The sequence below is a fragment of the Oncorhynchus kisutch genome, linkage group LG3, assembly GCF_002021735.2.
Source record: "Oncorhynchus kisutch isolate 150728-3 linkage group LG3, Okis_V2, whole genome shotgun sequence".
NCBI classification, from domain to species: domain Eukaryota; kingdom Metazoa; phylum Chordata; class Actinopteri; order Salmoniformes; family Salmonidae; genus Oncorhynchus; species Oncorhynchus kisutch.
In genome coordinates this window covers 24,693,644-24,714,270 of record NC_034176.2, presented here as the reverse complement: position 1 = coordinate 24,714,270, position 20,627 = coordinate 24,693,644, and the positions used below count along the sequence as shown (strand labels likewise).

Here is a 20,627-nt window from a genome sequence, read left to right as displayed (position 1 = left end):
TGTATTGGTTCCTGACTTCCCTTATAATTTTAGTGTTTACATTGTTACACAAGGCTGTGTCTTATTGTAATCTAACAGCACCTGTTTGGCACACATGATATGCAAACAGCGCCTGCTCCTTTCCTTACCTTTTTCTTGATCTCCAGTATTTCCCACAACTAATGACATTTATTAATGTCATCGGACTTCCCCTTTACCTCCTGAGCAACCAGTAAAAATTCCCCCGTTTTGAGTTGGTCACGTCCTCTGCATCCGTTTTGCTGTTATGGTATTTGGAGTTTGTTATAACCAATTTAATGACGTGATTATGATATTCTATAGGTCAGGCCCTTTTGGTGACGTGCATGCAATGCATACATATGACACATAAAGAGAGCAATGGTTGAGGGAATAGGGAATGTTTTTCCTAATCAAATTAGGGATTTTGGTAACGTATCTTTTCAGTCAGAAGTGGCTGTAATTATGTTGCAGCTTCAACACAGACAGTGTGATAAACACTGTGGTGGTCACTGCAGCAGGGAGGAGATGGAGACAATGGGTGCAGTTGCTTGCTGTCATTTTAAAATGATAATTATACAGCGCACAAAATCTGAGCTTGACCGGTACAATCAAAATAATTGCGGTTGAACTCCCTCTAGTCAGTTGTGTGTCTTAATTAGGCAATGTCATCAAACAGTATGCTTAAACCACCAGACAAGCTCAGTGAATATGGTTGATTTGATTACAGTGCCTTCGGAAAGTATTCAGACCACTTGACTTTTTCCACATTTTATGTTACAGATGTATTTTAAAATGGATTAAATAAATAAATCATCCTCATCATTCTACACATGGGCCCTCATAATAGAAATGTTGGCTAATTCATACAAAATAAACAAATACATTATTTACATATGTATTCAGACCCTTTGCTATGAGACTCGAAATTGAGGTCAGGTGCATCCTGTTTCCATTGATCATCCATGAGATGTTTCTACAACTTGATTGGTGTCCACCTGTGGTAAATTCAATTGATTGGACATGATTTGGAAAGGCACACCTGTCTATAAAAGGTCCCCCAGTTGACAGTGCATGTCAGAGGGAAAAAAACAAGCCATGAGGTCGAAGAAATTGTCCGTAGCTCTCTGAGAAAGGATTGTGTCGAGGCACAGATCTGGGGAAGAGTACCAAAACATTTCTGCAGCATTGAAGGTCCCCAAGAACACAGTGGTCTCCATCATTCTTAAATGGAAGATGTTTGGAACCACCAAGACTCTTTCTAGAGCTGGCCAGCCAAACTGAGCAATCGGTGAAGAAGGGCCTTGGTCAAGGAGGTGACCAAGAAACCAGATGGTCACTCTGACCGAGCTCTAGCGTTCCTCTGTGTATATGGGAGAACCTTCCAGAAGGACAACCATCTTTACAGCACTCCACCAATCAGGCCTTTATTGTAGAGTGGACAGATGGAAGCAAATCCTGTGTAAAAGGCACATGACTGCCCGCTTGGAGTTTGCCAAAAGGCACCTAAAGGACTCTGACCATGAGAAACAAGATTCTCTGGTCTGATGAAACCAAGATTGAACTTTTTGGGCAAAATGCCAAGTGTCACATCTGGAGGAAACCTGGCATCATCCCAACGGTGAAGAATGATGGGGGCAGCATCATGCTGTGGGGATTTTCTTCAGCGGCAGGGACTGGGAGACTAGTCAGGATCAAGGCAAAGATGAACGGAGCAAAGTACAGATATCCTTCCAATAGGACAACGACCCTAAGCACACTGCTTTGGGACAAGTCTCTGAATATTTTTGAATGGCCCAGCCAGAGCCTGGACTTGAAACCGATCGAACATCTCTGGAGAGACCTGAAAATAGCTGTGCAGCAACGCTTCCAACCTAACAGAGCAAACTTCATAAAAATCCTGGTTTTGTTTTGTCCTTACGGGATATTGTGTGCAGATTGAAGCAATTAAAAATCTATTTTAGAATAAGGTTGTAACCTAAGTCAAGGGGTCTGATTACTTTTGGAAGGCACTTTATGTGGAAAAATACATTTAAAAATGTTAACCAATTGATTGGGATAAGATAACTCTAAAGCCCTCTCCTTGGGACTAATCTGTCTCTAGAATATGTTTCTCACGATATCCCCCTCCCTTCAGGAACATATGAAGACCTTCAACAGGAACAGACAGGTGTTCTGCAGCATCCTGACCAACCGCTGCTGCTCAGCCGTGGGGACTGTGTTCGACGCAGACACCATCATATTCTACGACACAGACCTCAACCCCAGCATGGACGCCCGCACCCAGGAGTGGTGCGACAAGATCGGACGATCCAAGGACATCCACATCTACAGGTAAAACACAAGAAAAATACATCTTGTGCCATAACTCTACTTGCCATATTAGGATATGAAGAAACGCATACTGTTGTTGCTGCTGAAATGTAAGTCAGTGTGCGGTTGTTAACTTGGTGTCTTTATATCCCAGACTGGAGAGCGGGAACTCCATTGAAGAGAAGCTGCTAAAAAACGGCACAAAAGATCTGATCCGAGAGGTGGCTGCCCAAGGGACTGACTACACCCTGGCATTCCTCACACAGGTAAGATCTTTACCCACAAACCAACCAGACCCCAGCCCTCCTCTGACTGAAAACCATACTATATTTGGTTATTAAATACGCTGTGTCTGTGTCCAGCGGACCATCCAGGACCTCTTTGAGGTGGAGGCTGGCTCAGGGGAGAAGGTTGAGGAGTTTGTGGTTCTGCACCAGGAGCCGTCTCCCTCTGAGGCCATCTCTCCACGCGTGGCTAGGCCCTACATCCAGGCCCTCCACAGCATCAGCCTGGACGCCCCGCCACCAGAGCAGCAGGAGGAGGATGACCTGGAGAAGGAGTTGCAGGTCAAAGAGGAGCCCTCTCAGCTGGAGGAGCTTAATGCTGTAATGGACCAGGTGATAAACACTCATGAAGTGCCTTCTTACAGTATGTTGTAGACTACATACCAGGGAGCTAGCACATCAGTTTGAACTAATACTGGATTGTCTTCATTTCCTCCCATTAGTTAACGCCAATAGAAAAATATGCCCTGCAATTCCTGGAGTATCTTCATGTCAGTGAAGACGAACTTGTTGCCAAGGTAAGACTCAAACTCTCCTCTCAGATATCCGGAGGTACTACTAGCTTGTTAGACGTTGCATTCTCAAAGTAGCACAAGACCACAATTACAAAAGTTTTATAACTTTAATAATACCTAATGTAATTTTCAGGAGCGACTGTTGTGTGCGAAGAGAGGCTGGGAGATGCAGCACCTCCAGAAACTGAAGGCTCAAGACGAGGAGAGGATGATCATTGAGGAAGAGGAGGATCTGTTCACCTACACCAGAGAGGATGCTTACAATATGGTAAGCTTTCACTCTCTCTGTATTCATTATGCTGATTCTGTTTCAAAATATTTCTTAAACGGAAGCAAAGAACTGAGTGACCTAACTGAATTTGTCCAATACAAACTTGTTTTGCTCTGTTTGGTTCTTAAACAGTAAACTGTTTCCATAAGGAATGCCCCCTTGGTGGTCACAGTATTCAAATAAGAGAACAGAGCCTGTAGTAGGATTTCCATTGTAAATCAGTGGTGATGTGAGCAATGGTCTTGTCTCTGTTTCAACAGGAGTATGTGTTTGATGGAGAAGATGGCCAATCTGAAATAATGCCGGTAAGTCAGTCACATAATATCTACATGATCATATCTACTCATCCTGAGGTAAATCATAATGTAGTCCCATATTTTCCATGAGCCTGTCAGCTGTATGTTAACCTATGGCTCTGGTTGCAGCTGTGGACTCCACCTACCCCACCGCAGGATGACAACGACATCTATATCGACTCTGTGATCTGTCTGATGTACGACTCTGCTCCCATGCCTGAGTCCAAACTTCCTCCTGTCTACATCCGCAAGGAGCACAAGAGACTCAAGATGGACCCCTCGGGTAAGTCTTTTTATTCTTGTAACAAACATTAAAGTATGGTACATTGTGTGTAGTGATGCACTTGTGAGCTCTGTCCTGTGTTTTCTGCCCAGCAGCGGGCAGGAAGAAGAAGAAGGGTCATGGGGAGACAGTGATTCCTCCTCGCTCCCTCTTCGAGAAGGCAAGCATGCTCAAGGTGCGCCGAGAGGGCAAAGACCAAAAGAAGAACTTCTCCCTGAAGCAGCAGGCTCCCTTCGCTAAGCCTCTGCCCTCACTGGTCAAACCTGCCATGGAGGCCGGACAGGACAACCCAGAGTGGCTCATCAGTGAAGACTGGGCCCTGCTACAGGTACTCGGCTGGCTTGTTTTACCCAATACTGTGGTTGGTCTAAAGAAATGTCTGTTATACTGTATGTTTGCTAGTTACTCTTAGATCAGATGAGGTGAACTGAAGAATACTTAGAAGCTAAACTACTTGTAATCAACATAGTCCAGTCATTTATTCTGTTAGTGATGCAAGTGTCACCTCTCTCTCTGTGCGTGGCAGGCTATGAAGCAGCTCCTGGAGCTCCCTCTGAATCTAACCATCGTGTCTCCGGCCCACACCCCGAACTGGGACCTGGTCAGCGACGTGGTCAACTCCTGCAGCCGTATCTACCGCTCACCCAAGCAGTGTCGCAACCGCTATGAGAACGTCATCATCCCCCGGGAGGAGGGCAAGGTGAGCAGACATGTGTTTGTAAAGCCCTGAGTGGCACCAAGATCTCATGTTGTTTGAGCATTCAGATAATTCAACCATACTGGTTTTGTTATTCATTGTAGTTGGTGTATGAGGCGAATCCTAAGAAGAAAACCAAGAGCATATACAAGGTACATTGCCAAACTCTTGCAGTTTACAATGGTCGTAATGTTTGATGCTCAGAGCCCTCTTCATTGACCAGCGTTCCTCCTTTTTCCTCCGCCAGTCTAAGAACAGCCGGCCGCTGCGCACCTGTCAGATCTACACCCAGGATGACAACGCTACACACATCCAGCTCTACAACAGCCGCTTTGAGCTCATGAAGATCATCGCCAGCAAGAGGAGTCCCCCCATCAAACCCCTGTAAGCACTCAACATGATCTTTCCTCTGTACCTTGAAATAAGGCATGTTGTGTCATCAGCCTTATGATAAACATGCTCAGTGTTTTAAACTATTAATTCAATTTTTGCTTCTTCAGTCTGGGGATGAACCCATTCCAGAAGAACCCCAAACATGCCTCCGTCCTGGCAGAAAGTGGGATCGGCTATGACAAGCCCCTCCCTCCCATTCAGGTGGCATCGCAACGTGCTGAGAGGATTGCCAAGGAGAAGAAGGTGTGTACTGTTTACTGTATATTCTCTCTGGATTTTGATTAATGGCTAAGTTTGCAGTGTGACAGTCAGGTCTGTTGTCATGGTGGTATGCACTCTGATCTTCAACATGCTTATATGTCTGTGTGTGTCCTGTCAGGCCTTAGCCGAGCAGCAGAGGGCTCAGCAGCTAGCTCAGCAGGCTGGAGCCCCCCAGGCCGTGGCCGGTGCTGCCCAACCCCAGGCTGGGGCTCCCGCTGCAGGCCAAGCCCAGGCCCCAGGGGTCCTCCAGGCCCCTGCAGCGGTAGGAGCTATGGCTTTACCCAACACCGCTGTCCTGGTGAGAATGGGGAAAACGTTGGAATTTTCAATGTCAAACCAAGTTGTTCTTTGTGGTAAAAAAGAGCTGTCTAATGAGTAAAATTGCATAATTTAGAAATGTATATTTTTAAAGAATGTTGTGCTTTTCAGGCTGGAGCCATAAAGAATGCTGCCGTGGGAACCATTCAAGCTGGTGGGTTTTCATGGCACACACAATGATCATTACAAAAACATGTATTCTGTAACTGTTTGTTGGTTTGGCAATGCCACTGTCAGCCAGAGAAATATGCTGAGAATGATTATCACCACAGCAAGCAAGGTACTTGGAGTCAAACAGACAGGCCTGGATGAGATCTTTACGGTCAGGGCCCTCCGCAAGGCTCACAAAATAATTTTAGACCCAGTCCACCCCCTGTACCCGGACATTGATCTAATCCCCCCTGGGTGCAGGTATAGGGCACCCCTCAGCAGGAAAAACAGAACTAGACAATAATTTGTGCCAAGTGTGATATCCCTCTTAAATAGCTCGGGCTAATGTTCTTATCGACTCAGCAAGGTCAGCAGGCTTTAAAAAAAAATATATATATATATATATATATATATATATATATATATATATGTTATGTAACTGTTACGAAAGTTGTATTGTCAGTTTAAATGTGTACATGACACTGCAACAAAATTTCCCCATGGGAACAATAAAGTCAGTAAGTAATAGTCATTTCTTAAATCCTTTCAGCCTCCGTAGGGGGGAACCTGATTGTGAACACAGTGGCTGGAGTTCCTCCAAGTCCGTTCCAGGCCAACAAACGGCTGGTATCACCAGGTCAAGTCATACCAGGAACCCTGTCTGTAAGTCACACTATTTATTACCTCTGCCGTCACTCTACTCGTTCCCCGTTCTTGTATTATAACACACAATGACCATTGTTTGAGGGTATAGTATTCAGAAGTCTTGCTGACAGAGTGAATGGTCCTAGGAGGTGTTGGTCTGGTGTAGGTATCATGAGGCCCTGTGCTCTTGTCCCTCCTTCAGCCTGCCAGTGCAGCAGGTGCCCAGGTGGTCCACTCCCAGCAGAGAGCCGTACCTGCCACTGCCGCCCCTGGGGAGGTGGTTGCCATAGCTACGGGTCAGGGTGTCAGGGCCGTTACCCCGGTGACGGCCTCTGCGGTGGTGACCACCACTCTGACCCCAGTGCAGTCCCAGACCCGCTCCCTAGTCACACCAGGTACCGCACACATTGTTCACACTGAACATCCAATCAATCAAATGTATTTGTATAGCGCTTTTGACAGCAACATTTATCATTTAAGTGCTTTATAGGAAGTTAATGAAGTGCCATGTCCACTGGTTTTGTGATACAACTCCTCTCTCGCTCTCTGTCCCCAGCCACAGGCATGCAGCTACCCCAAGGCAAGCCCATCACCCAGGCCCACCTCCACATGCTCCGACAGCAGCAGCTCCAGCAGCAACAACAGCAGGCTGCCTCGCCACAAGGCATCAAGGCTGTGGGAAAACCCCAGGTACTGTACAGAGAAGCCTTTCATTCACTGTATGGCCTCCTAGAATTAGCTTCTTCTGATACTCACCCACTACTCACACTCTGTGACTAATACTAAGTTAGCCGTTTTGTCTTGTAAAGTAAAAATGAAGAAACCATGCATTTCAGCCAGCCCTCCAATGATCAGTACAGACATTCAGTGAACCGACCCTTTAACTCTCTCCTTGGCTGTAGGAGCTTCTGAAGATACACAAGCAGAAGCTGCAGATGGCCCAGCAGCAGCCCGGAGCCGGCCAGCAGCCTGTCCAGGTGCAGCCAGCCAACCCCCAGGCAGCCCAGGCCAACCCCCAGCTTGCCACTATAGCTGCCGGTCCCAGAGCCGGAGCCGTGCTGGCTGGCACCACCGTAGCTAACCTGCAGGTGGCCAGACTAGTAAGGACCAACTTTATTGTTTTTTTCTATAGTATATATAGCCTGGCCTAGGGAATTATGGCCTAGGGAATTATGCACCACTGTGTTGTGCTGATCCTTACTACTTTCAGACTGGTGAAGGCCTTTGCTGAGCTGTGTCCATTTTGAATAATGATCTACTAGAGGTAACCCGGTTTGAGCATAATTAATGATCCATTGAAAGTGTTTGACAGTGTGTCTTTACCTGTGTCCAGACACGGCTGCCCACCCAGGGTCAGATCCAGGCCCAGCCAGGGCAGACGGCCCAGGTGACCCTCACCAAGCCCCCCGTGGTCTCTGTGCCCTCCGTAGTCTCCTCTGCTGGCGTCACCACCCTGCCCGTCACTATGGCTGGCATCAGTGTAGCCATTGGACAGGCCCAGAAAACAGGTGGAAAAACCCTATTCTATATATTCTACAAACCCTCCTATTCGCAGCAACTAATTAGACTGAAACATTCATAATCTGCTCCTCTTAGTACAAACATGCATTCTTTACCAATGATAACACACATACCTTCACACTCTGTTCGGTTACATGTCCTGAGATTGTCCTGTCCCTGATCTTGCTTCCTGTCTTGTAGGTGGGCCAGTGTTGACGCCCCCGTTCCCCCAGATGCAGGTTCAGCAGCTGCTCCAGATGAAGAAGCAGCAGGTAGCCGTGCAGGCTGCAGCAGCCCTGCAGAAAGCAGTACAGCCAGGACAAGCCTCTGTGCAGCAGAAGGTGGGGCTCTGGGGGAAAACAGAACCACCACAGTCTACGCAACCACACACATATTTACAAGTAAAGAGCTGGTTCTCTTGTTGTTACTGTAAGGGTATGGGGCTGGTCAGAAGTGCATTTCAAATCTCAACCGAAAGTGGTGCTCTTGAAACTACAACGAAGTCTATCCATAGTTGGAAATCTGATTATCAAAATGTGCCCCGTAAATTATTGTCAGAAGAATCAATCTTCAGTCTAGTTGTGGTCTGTGTCTTCACCATCAGCTGGGCACCCAGCAGATGACAGTACCGACTACCCAGCAGCAGAAGGTCACCTATGCTGCCACCACCCAGCTACAGCCTAGCATCAAGACCCAGTTCTTCACTACTTCCATCGCCCAGGCTGGGAAACCCACTGGGGCCCAGCAAATCCAGGTAGACACACGCATCTTCCTACTCAGATAGTCCAACCCACTGGCCTTCAGGCACTGGGTCTTAAATGTGTAGAGCTATTATCCAGAGGTGTGAGGAATGCTAAATGCTTTCCCCTGTATATTAGGTGGCTAAGCTCCCCCAGATAGTGCAGGGGCAATCCACTGTGGCCAACATCCAGCAGATCGTATCATCTCCACAGCAGGTAAGAGCACTAACCCACATAGAAGGGCAGTATCATGCAGGATTTTTATGAGGCGTATGGAATGAAAGACGACAGGTTCTGCTTCCTGTGTCTTAATAGACACTTCCATGACTATTCACTTCATGACTTGAATACAAGTCAGCTTGGTTAAATTGCACAAATAATTTGTGCGTTGTGACATTTAGGTCATTTCCCATATATTGTTGTGAAATGTTATGACAGTGATTAGAGGTGTCAAGAGGGCAGCATAGTCTGGTAACATTGTAGCGGTATTGTTAAGGGTGGGTAAAGATAAAGCCTGTGTTGGGGCGCCAGGCTGGTATTAACCCTGCTGATAGGAAAAGAGTAGGGTTGAGTACCTCTACCAGACACGCATATCAGCAGAAGAGACTGCCTTTTTGCCAAATCTTTGTCTTTACCCCTCTCTGAGCCTCCCGAGTGGCACAGTGGTCTAAGGCACTGCATCGCAGTGCTAGAGGCGTCACTACAGATTCTGGTTCGATTCCTGGCTGTGCCGAGACCGGGAGACCCATGAGGCGGCGCACAATTGGCCCGGCGTCGTCTGGGTTAGAGGAGGGTTTCGCCGCCTGGTATGTCCTTGTCCCATCGCACTCTAGTGACTCCTTGTACGGTGTTTCCTTGGAGACATTGGTGCGGCTGGCTTCCGGGTTAAGCGAGCAGTGTGTCAAGAAGTACTGCGGCTTGGCAAGTCGTGTTTTGGAGGACACATGGCTCTCGATCTTTGCCTCTCTCAAGTCCATACGGGAGTTGCAGCGAAGGGACAAGACTGTAACTACCAATTTGGATACCACGAAATTGGGAGGAAAAAATAAATAATATTTACATGCAAGAAAAAAAACATACAAACTCAGCAAAAAAAGAAACGTCCCTTTTTCAGGACCCTGTCTTTCAAAGATAATTCGTAAATATCCAAATAACTTCTCACATTTTCATTGTAAAGGGTTTAAGCACGGTTTCCCATGATTGTTCAATGAACCATAAACAGTTAATGAACAGTACCTGTGGAACGGTCGTTAATACAAGCTTAAGGATGGTAGGCAATTCAGGTCAGAGTTATGAAAACTTAGAACACTAAAACTGTGAAAATCACCAAAAGAAAGATGCCCAGGGTCCCTGCTCATCTGCGTGAATGTGCCTTAGGCATGCTGCAAGGAGGCTTGAGGACTGCAGATGTGGTCAGGGCAATAAATTGCAATGTCCGTACTGTGAGACGCCGAAGACAGCTCTACAGGGAGACAGAACTGACAGCTGATCGTCCTCGCTGTGGCAGACCACGTGTAACAACACCTGCGGGACAGGTACAGGATGGCAACAACAACTGCCCAAGTTACACCAGGAAAGCACAATCCCTCCATCAGTGCTCAGACTGAATAATAGGCTGAGAGAGGCTGGACTGGGGGCTTGTAGGCCTGTTGTAAGGCAGGTCCTCACCAGACATCACCGGCAACAACGTCGCCTATGGGCACAAACCCACCTTCGCAGGACCAGACAGGACTGGCAAAAAGTGTTCCTCACTGATGAGTCGCGGTTTTGTCTGCAAATACCCCGCTGAGCTCATGCTACCCCTTCAACACGCAGCAGTCCAGCCTTTCGAAACCCGTTGATGATAGTGGATTTTTTGACAATGCTCCACGCTGTCAGGACCCACTGGCAGACTTGACCATAAGTTGCTCTTCGCCTGCGTCCCGTTTTAGTGAAGGATTTCTCCCCACTTGTCATCCAAGCCTCCCACTGAACAAGGAGCGCCACCTTAAATGCACGTTTTACACTGATGTCGAGTGGCTGCAAATACTTTGGGCTATCTGCTTTTCTTCCCTCTGAAAGGTTTGTTGTCTTTTTGCACTGAGTCAGTTCCTCACGCTGCTGTTTACAAAGTCTTATAATCGACTCATTAAGGCCAAGCTCCCATGCAGCAGATCTATTTCTTTTTCCAACAGCCAGATCGATCGCCTTCAACTTGAAAGCTGCATCATATGCATTTCTCTGTGTCTTTGCCATGATGAGGGTGACAAAATTACTACCGTAATCAGAAGGATGGGAAGTTTGAGCGCGCTCGATTTACGTCACATTATCTGACGGTGCTCAGTTTTTTGGCGGCGACATGAATCTTGTGAAAGCGGGAAAATTCCATAAGTTAGCCGCATCATTGTATAAACCGCGAGGTTCAAAGTGTGGGAATAAAGTAGCGGCTTATAGTCAAGCAATTACGGTAATGCTGCTGGTGGCCACACCAGATATTGACTGTTACTTTTAATTTTGCCCACCTTCCCCTTTTTGTTCAGGGACTTTATTTCATTTCTGTTAGTCACATGTCTGTGGAACTTGTTCAGTTTGTTTCAGTTGTTGAATCTTATGTTCGTACAAATATTTACACGTGTTACGTTTGCTGAAAATAATTGCAGTTGACAGTGAGAGGACATACATACATACATACATACATACATACATACATACATACATACATACATACATACATACATACATACATACATATATACACACACATTTATACATACATACACACACACACACACACACACACACACATACACACATACATACATACACGCATACATACATACATACATACATACATACATACATACATACATACATACATACATACATACATACATACATACACACACATACATACATACACACATACATACACACACACACACATACATACATACATACATACATACATACATACATACACACATACATACACACATACATACATACATACATACACACATATATACATACATACATACACACATATATACATACATACATACACACACATACATACATACATACATACACACATATATACATACATACACACATATATACATACATACACACACATACATACATACACACACACACACACACACACACACACACATACATACATTTATACATACACACACACACACATTTATACATACATACATACATACATACATACGTACGTACGTATGTATGTATGTATGTATGTATGTGAGGCGGCAGGTAGCCTCGTGGTTAAAGCATAGGGCCAGTAACCGAAAGGTTGCTAGATCAAATCCCTGAGCTGTCAAGGTAAAAATCTGTTGTTCTGCCCTTGAACAAGGCAATTGTTCACTGTTCCTATGGCCGCCGTTGTAAATAAGAATTAGTTCTTAACTGACTTGCCTAAAGTTAAAAATGTAAAAAAACAATCATACACTCTAACAATAATGCTACAGAAGTGACACCCGGACAGGGACGGTGCCAACAGATTACAACCACGAGTGATCAACTTATACTTCATAACATGTTGTCTTCTGTCTGATTTAATGTGACCCTCTTCCTGTCTCGTAACAGATCCAGCCCCAGCCGGTGGCCCTGACCCAGACTACATCCTCAGCCCAGCCCCAGGTCCAGATGATTCCAGCAGGCACAGCCACAGCCCAGGTGGTTCAGCAGAAGCTCCTCCAGCAGCAGGTGGTGACTGCAGCTGCCTCGCCTCAGATACAGACCCCCCCTCCTCACAGCCCGGCCCAACAGGCCCCAGTTTCCGCTGCAGCAGAGTCCCCAGTACAGCAGCAGCCAGCCAAGGGCCAGGCTCGCGGAGGGGCCATGAGGGGCAAGACCCAGGCCAAGCCCAGCGGGGGCAGCAGCTAGGTGCCCACAGGACTAGTTAGTGCTCCCCTTTCAGCTAGGCTAAGGAGAACATCTCATCAGTGTAAATGCATTCAGTGACTGAGGAGCAGCATTATGAAGAGATCCAGCGTTATGAAGGAGTGGTGGAGTCCAGTCTGAGGTGGCTGTGTTGAATCTAACCTGGTTTAAGGAACTGCTCCATGTAAAGGAATGACCTGTCTTTTAAGAGTGTCATCATCTATCTTCAACACAGTACTGTAACTGTCGGCTGTTTCCTTAGCGACTGTTTCAGAAGGTCTCCCCTGGAGGAAACCTGGACCAACATCCAGGGGGAGGTTTAAGATCAGAAAAGCAGAAAAACAATATTCATGGCTTTTTTTAAATTGATGAATATGTTAATGTTACTCCATAGATATCCTTTGGCTATGGGCTGGTGCATTTGGGGAATGTCCATTTGAATAATGTTTTGTGTATTCATACATTGTCCCTGTCTGCCTTGATGATATTATTCTCATGCTTAACGTTTATGTCTGTAATTTCATAGTTGGTAGATATAGAAAACACCCTTCTTGTTAAAAAAAGGTATCTTGATAAAGTAATGCATATTAAATGAGACTACATCTCAGTAGTACAGATGCATTGCCTACCAGAACGATAAAGGTGGGAGGACTTCAGTCCTCATGCTAATTGTCATTGTGAAAGTTATTCACAGACATTAAAGCCCTGAGTCATTAGTGAATGCATTTTTACCTATAGAAACACATTCACATAACTTTTTTCAATGTATCAATTTAACATTGACAGAAGTGTCCCTAAAAGTTAGCTCCTTAATTGTTTGCATAAGAGGGAACTTGCCAGGTCCAAAACTGCCCCAATCGTGATTGTATCACAGTTATAACGACCACTGAAAATACATGAAATAATCTGAATGTAACATTTAGTTTTTTTTTTGTAACCTTCAGATATTTAATGGATAATAATGCATTTTCCTTCAGTCGATTATGTTTATGTAACAAATACACTGTAAACATGTACTTTAGTATATTGTGTTCTCATAAATATGTCATTTTTTAAATTGATGTTGAAGAAAAAAAACTGTAAATAACAATGAAAAAGGAAAACATTTGTACTTGTAAAGTAGTTGTGTTTTCATTGGATTTTTTCAGCCTAATTGTAATAAAGTGTTTTGTTTTTATACACAATATCTGGTCTGACCTAAGTAGTGATAATCATATCTTTACGTTGTAAGTTTGAGCTATGTAGTCTGAAGAAAGCTTATGATTGTGTCTCTGGCACCCTACGTTATCTCCCAAGAAAGGCAGTATTACCACTGCACTGGATAACCTAGCTATCTATAGTGGCAACCAGCTAATATTTTCATTACATACAGTGCATTCAGAAAGTATTCAGACCCCTTGACTTTTACCACATTGTTACGTTACAGCCTTATTCTAAAATGTATTAAATTGTCCCCCCCCCCCCCCCCCAATCTACAGATAAAAAATAAAGATGTAAAATGTACTTTTAAAATGTACTAAAAATAAGATACTGATATCACATTTACAAATATTCAGACCCTTTACTCAGTACTTTGTTGAAGCAACTTTGGCAGCGACTACAGCCTCAAGTCTTCTTGGGTATGACGCTACAAGCTTGGTACACCTGTATTTGGGGAGTTTCTCCCATTTTTCTCTGCAGATCCTCTCAAGTTCTGTCAGATTGGATGGGGAGCGTCGCTGCACAGTTTTTTTCAGGTCTCTAGAGATGTTCGATCGGGTACGGGCTCTGGCTGGGCCATTCGTGGACATTTAGAGACTTGTCCCGAATCCACTCCTGCACTACCTTGGCTGTGTGCATGGGGTCATTGTCCTTTTGGAAGGTGAACCTCTGGAGCAGGTTTTCATCAAGGATCTCTGTACTTTGCTCCGTTCATCTTTACTACTACCGTATAATAGGTTAAATCAAAAGATGGAATATGCTGCAATAGATAAAAGCCTTTCTCAGTGTTTTAGTCATGAGGGAGAAAAGAAAGCTCTCAACAGCGCTGTCTGTTTCCCCCTGCTGGCTGCTGACAGTGGCAGATATATCCGAAGAGAAAACATTTATTTGGGATGGAGGGCAGAGATTCAGGCCTAAAGCCACTCAGAAGATCCTAGATCACTGGATCAGAGGGCATGTTACACAGTGTCAGAAGAGTCAGACTATGTAGAAGGGCTATACACACCACTATAGTTAATGTTGCTATCACTGCTAACATTTAAAAGACCAGTATTGTAATCTGGTCTGTTAACTGGAGCACATAAGAAGACAAAGGCAAATTTAATGCAATGAATGACGTTTAATAAATTGTCTTAAGTTACTTGGTCTTTAAGGACTGTTTGAAGGGCTTGAACAGGCCTTTGGAGATGGCAGAAAACATCCTGACGAGAAGTGGACGTTTGTGAGGCGTCTCCTGTTGGGAGCTGGCGGGGAGATCCTTTGGCAGTGCAGACATGGCAATATGTGGCACTATGCTGGGCACTACAGAAGAGAGAGAGAGTTGACATGCACTTTCATTTAGAAATGATGTAATGTATGTTACAACTCAACATAACTGACACTGATAAATGAGAACCAACAGCTTGAGTTTTGGAGAATATAATTACTTTTACATAAGAGATGACTACTGATTGCATATATAACCTTTGTAAGGTTATTTTGAAATGGCATTTCTTTGTACACCAATATCTCAAACAGACAATGTCCTGTTGTGTGAACTTACGCATGCCATCTGCAGCAGTGCTCTGTACTTGTTCTGATTCAGAGTGGTGGGAATCCTTCTTGTTCCCCTTCTTGAATAGCTAAGTATTTAAAGAGAACAACATGTTTAAAGAAATGTCACAGCTGAACAACCTCATGATGATAACAATCACACCTACCACACCAGCACAACAACTTTTATGATTGGTTTTGGAATGAATGGATGGTTTTATATGTTTTACACTGAATAGCATTGTTTACTCACATTATCTTCCACAACAGTTCATTTAAATACGTTTGCGGTACCTTTAAGTCGCTTGTCAGCCTGACCAGCCTTTGTAGAAAAGATCATTTCCCGCTGCTAGCCCTCACATCCTCAGCCAGTGGAAGAGCCTTAGGCCCGGTGGTTTTGACCGATGTTCTTGAGGCTGCCCTCAATTCCTCATTACATCTGTGGAGAAGCGCTTCACTCAAAGACTTGACAAGAATCAAATGAAAAGTCCTGAGTCGACACGGCCTGTTGGAGGATTTTCTCAGAGCCAAACTCCCCCAACAGATTTTTATAGACTGCTCTGTAGACTTTATGAATCCTCAAGTTCTCTGGATAGGCTTGTGTCTCAGAGCAGCCTGACCATGCACAGAAGACCTCCATAACTGCGTGTGACATCAACTGGGTAATCTTCTGTTGGGATTTGGATTTTTGTTAGAATTCTCATTACTAACATGCTGATGAGGCCGGTGACGTCGTCATCACAGTTATCAGAGGATGGGGTTGGAAGTGTGACATCTTTGACCATGTCTGGGCTGGTTGACATATCGTCCCTGACAATGTTTTGAGCTACACCAGAATGACTGGTGGTATCCACTTACTCTCCATCAATGTTGGCCTTAAAAATTTGTGCTGTATTGGAGGTCTCACTTGTTGCCATAATGACGCCAGAAGGAGACAGCCGAGGGGAGGACTTGCCACTCAATAGATTGCCTACATCAGATAGAGTGGTTTCAGATGTTTGGAGAGATTTAGTTGGAGAGGATCCTCTACTTTCTGCATCAGAATCAGCAGAGTACATGACCTGGCTTACCATAACTTTGGTAAAGAGACTGACTATCTTCAGACAGTCTAGCCAACACCTTGGCCCCCTGAGCCAAACTCATTAAAGTTGAATAGGGCACAAAACTAGGAAGCAGGAGGCACTTAACAGATTCCTCTACAAACAGCTGAACCAGCTCGTAAGTTGTGGGCTTCCCCACCTTGTCATTCCTCTTCAGCTTCAAAAGGATAGTAAAAGATGCACTCTTTCCAGCCGCCACTCAGTCCCAGAGGAGTCAAGTTGCTATCAGAAATGATGCGGTTGACTTGGTGGCTGAGATCACGGGAGAGAGCACCAATCCTACCCTGAGATATGAGCTCCTCCAGTCTAGCTATTGCATCTGTTTGATCAGGTTGAGATGTAACCTGCCCTTCTGCCTCTGGATATACCTTCTTCATGATGGTATCGGCTATGGCAAACATGCTTGTTCTGGCATCACACACCATTGTTTTTGGCTTAGTAGATTCGCTCATGTCAATGACTGAGCATCTTACAATGGGCTGAGCAGGACTCTCGGGTAACTCAGAAGGAATAGGAGTGCAAATTCCCACTCTGTCTTCTGTGATTTGGCAGTTGAGAATGACAACGAGGAGGAAGACCGCAGTGACTCTTGATAGACCAATTCCTCGCCACATTCGCTGCTTATCTTCTCAATGTTCTCTAGCATAGTTCCACCCACTTTATCTATTTGTGAAAGCTGTCCTGCAGCCACCATTTGGTCAGATTTTGACAGTTCTTTCTGAATGGAAACCAGAATATGGCTGAGGGTCTTTTTGGTTTGAGCCTTCGTTGCTTTAGCTTGTCTTTGCAATGAGAAATAATTCTGCATCTTTGCCTTCACATTGTGGTAAATAGTCTTTGCAGTTATCCAGATTTTCTTCTCAGATACTTCCACACCAGTCTGGGGGCTTACAGCTGCAGCATTCATGGCTTCTGAGGGTTTCTCATCACTCAGTTGAAGCATAGAGTCTGCCTGCCATAGGGCAGTAGGAGACACTGTGAGCAGGAAAATGCTCTTCATATCATTTGCAATTGATCCAATAATTTCAATAGCAACTGAATCTGTACGCTTCGAGGAAATGGTGGATAATGCTGGCGACATCTGAGAATCTGTCTGTCTTGAACCGACTTCACTGGGGAAGAGACTGACAGATTTGATCAGTATTTTTCTGACTTTGTTGGTTGCCTTCTTCTGAAACACTTCACTCGAAAGCTGCTCAATGACTGAGGCTGGAGTAACACTAACTCCCTCAAATGATGAGGAACTGGACACAGGCATGTCTTCTAGGTAAGACATGATACCATCCAAAAAGTCACAGACTTCAAATGAGTTGTAAGAGGAATTCTCTACAACACTGGACATTGATTCCAAATCTGCCATCTCGGACCTATACACAGTCACAATCTGAGATAAGACCTCTTTGGTGCAGGGCTCCAGGTTTGGATCACAGAGAACCAGTAAAGTTTGGGAGTTCTCACTCTGGCATTTGCGGAGAGCACCACGTCCAGTTGTGTTGACCTCTTGCAGTATGGCCTCACTCTTACTGAGTAGAGGAGAGTTCTGACCATGAGTACAATCTGCTCTGGTCTCAAATGGTTTCTCTTCTACAGAGCCAGATGAATCATGTCCACTAGGAACAGCATTCTGCTATGGGTGATTCACTCCTACTTGCTGAAGATGAGTTCAGGGTTGAACCAGGCAGAACACTGGAGTCAGTGTGCTCCAGAAGTTGTTCCCTTTGGAATGCAGCTCCACCCGTTCTGTGAAATAAGTATTTTATCTTTGCCTGGAGCCTGTTTCAGAGTCTACGAGAAGTGTGAAAGGGTTTCTGCTTTGGCATACAGTGTCCCACTTGCGGATCTCTCTGGGTGCTTGTTGGCTTATCTAATTCAGCTTGCTTCACAATGCCTTTGACATCTTCATCAAAGCTATCAATTATATTTGGCGCCTCCAAATCCATATTTGTCTGTATGAGCCCAGTGGCCACGGAATGATGTCAAGGTTTTTCACCAATGCCAGCTCCTTTGGGAAAGAAGAGTCTTCATCGTCCAGTTGCTCCACTGCAAGGTCACTGCAAACATTTTAACTTTCACAGCCACTTCTTTTTTATTTTCAATCTTTATTTAACTAGGCAATTCAGTTAAGAACAAATTCTTATTTTCAATGACAGCCTAGGAACAGTGGGTTAACTGCCTGTTCAGGGGCAGAACGACAGTTTTGTACCTTGTCAGCTCAGGGGTTTGAACTTGCAACCTTCTGGTTACTAGTCCAACGCTCTAACCACTAGGCTACCCTGCTGCCCCCTCTTGAAGCAGCTTAACCGAGTCTGCATCTTCTCCTTTCATTGGAATGTAGGAATCAACATCTAACTGGTCCTCTGGAGCAGTGTGATCATAGAAAAACTTCTGGACCATGTTAATCATGTTCGCCGGCCTGAGTACCAGAGGCAATGAGGGACGACCGCCCTGAAATGGTTCTACTGCTGGTCAAAGAGAGGGCCAAGTTGAGCTGTTCAAGCACCTTCTTGATAAGACCAACGGTCAGCTCAGGTGGGCAAGAGGCCAAAATCTCATGGTCAGAGACTTGCTCCTGGACACTGCTGATGATACTGTCCTCTGGCATTCCCAGGTGGACTTTCAGTGAGGTCTGGGAGCTTTAAAATGAACAAGCAAAGCATGTTAATTGCTGTCTGAAGTTGGAAAATAGATATCTTACTGCTAACAAATCTAACAAGCATTATAATTGAGTATTCTAAATGTAATTTATATGTGTGCATTAGATATTGCAAAACATACCTGTTAGAAAGCTGGAAAATATTTAAATGGAGAAATTATTGTTCATCAGTTTGAGGGTTAGGATTAACTGCACAGACACACACACATTATGGGGAACATACAGTACCTCTTGGAAGAGGGTGTGCTAGACCTTGGTCTGAGAGCCCTGCCGCCACAGTTACACATCTCCTTCGCCAAATATTTAACTTCCTGGATGAGCTCCAGTCTTTTCTGCTCAAAGGCAGTGAAGGATCTTGCACTGCCGCCCCTCTTGAGTGAGTCAGCGTTGTCATAAAAGCCTGTCACCCCTAGAATGCGGGCCAGGGCCGGCAGCAGGATCTGCAGGGTGGCCTGTGCAATGAAGTTGACAATGGTCTTGCACAATTTTGCAAGCTGTTCCTTTGTCATCTGCATTGCACAAACAAAACAGAACACAGCAGGTTTGGCAATGAAACTCTGATGTAAAGTATTCTAGATTGAACAGAATGCATTTGATCAACATCGTTTTCCTTATCTGTGACTGAATTCAAAGTTGGATGAAGTATGACAGATTAATGAACGTAATAGCAGAATAGAACTATAGTTAAACTCGTCTAATCGTATCTGTTGAAAACCGGTCAGTGAACCGTCCTCAAACACAATGAACTGATGTCAATATGGACATTAACCTTCACGTAAAGATATCAAATACATGACGTCAGATATGCCTAGAGGCATTGTTGACTTGATCAGAATACATATCATAGTGTCACGGTACGTGCTGTTGACAGCCTACGCCGAAATCAAACAGGAACATGGATTTTGTGAAATCTGTTGTGAATGTATAGGAAAGTTTTTACAATTGTATAACTGCCTTCATTTGACTGGACCCCATGAAGAGTAGCTGCTACAGCTAAAGGGGATCCACAATAAATACAAATACAAACCCAATGCACCATGATAACACATGTATCAACTTGTTTTGACATATCACATGGGATATGACAGTTCCTGATTCTGAGATACTGTAAATCAACAGACCTTGAGAGGAGATAAAACATAATCTGTTGATTTATTTCACAGGTTTCTGGTGGTTTCTAAGCATTCTACATGTGTTGGGGAAGGAGGGTGGGATCTCTCCAGAGCATCTAATTACATCAATCATGTCTTGCCATGCATGTGATATGAGATAATGTTATGCACCACGTAAATATACATTGCCTAAGGCTGCAGTGCTGTACTCCATGGAGACAGTGCTCAATGTTAATTTTACATGATGGATATATGCTACTCCATTTCATACAATCAATCATCAATCAATCAGTACAATTTATTTATAAAGCCCTTTTTACATCGGCAGATGTCACAAAATGCTTATTCCCGACACCCAGCTTAAAACCTCAAATAGCATGCAATGCAGATTTAGAAGCACTGTGGCTAGGAAAAACTCTCTAGAAAAACAGGAACCTAGGAAGAAACCTAGAGAGGAACCAGGCTCTGAGGGGTG

At 44.6% G+C, this 20,627-nt stretch overlaps 1 protein-coding gene across 8 annotated transcripts in view; it reads left to right on the top strand.

Annotated features, from left to right (window-relative positions):
• The window catches only part of ep400 (E1A binding protein p400), a 42,914-nt gene extending 29,174 nt beyond the window's left edge, over window positions 1-13,740 (top strand). For 4 of the 8 annotated variants that reach the window (XM_031819578.1, XM_031819579.1, XM_031819573.1 and 1 more), the window contains 23 exons: window positions 2,135-2,331; window positions 2,465-2,576; window positions 2,673-2,927; window positions 3,038-3,112; window positions 3,243-3,377; window positions 3,641-3,685; window positions 3,806-3,959; window positions 4,052-4,287; window positions 4,486-4,659; window positions 4,761-4,808; window positions 4,904-5,040; window positions 5,157-5,292; window positions 5,429-5,608; window positions 5,740-5,782; window positions 6,329-6,441; window positions 6,626-6,818; window positions 6,980-7,113; window positions 7,326-7,523; window positions 7,757-7,931; window positions 8,125-8,324; window positions 8,528-8,677; window positions 8,802-8,879; window positions 12,258-13,740. In XM_031819578.1, the coding sequence (XP_031675438.1) occupies window positions 2,135-2,331; window positions 2,465-2,576; window positions 2,673-2,927; window positions 3,038-3,112; window positions 3,243-3,377; window positions 3,641-3,685; window positions 3,806-3,959; window positions 4,052-4,287; window positions 4,486-4,659; window positions 4,761-4,808; window positions 4,904-5,040; window positions 5,157-5,292; window positions 5,429-5,608; window positions 5,740-5,782; window positions 6,329-6,441; window positions 6,626-6,818; window positions 6,980-7,113; window positions 7,326-7,523; window positions 7,757-7,931; window positions 8,125-8,324; window positions 8,528-8,677; window positions 8,802-8,879; window positions 12,258-12,557 (3,468 nt within the window). In that variant the 3' untranslated portion in view covers window positions 12,558-13,740. The remainder of the gene's footprint in view (window positions 1-2,134; window positions 2,332-2,464; window positions 2,577-2,672; window positions 2,928-3,037; window positions 3,113-3,242; window positions 3,378-3,640; window positions 3,686-3,805; window positions 3,960-4,051; window positions 4,288-4,485; window positions 4,660-4,760; window positions 4,809-4,903; window positions 5,041-5,156; window positions 5,293-5,428; window positions 5,609-5,739; window positions 5,783-6,328; window positions 6,442-6,625; window positions 6,819-6,979; window positions 7,114-7,325; window positions 7,524-7,756; window positions 7,932-8,124; window positions 8,325-8,527; window positions 8,678-8,801; window positions 8,880-12,257) is intronic. The other 4 variants (XM_031819580.1, XM_031819577.1, XM_031819572.1 and 1 more) reach the window with 3 other exon arrangements.
• The last annotated feature ends 6,887 nt before the right edge of the window (window positions 13,741-20,627 follow it).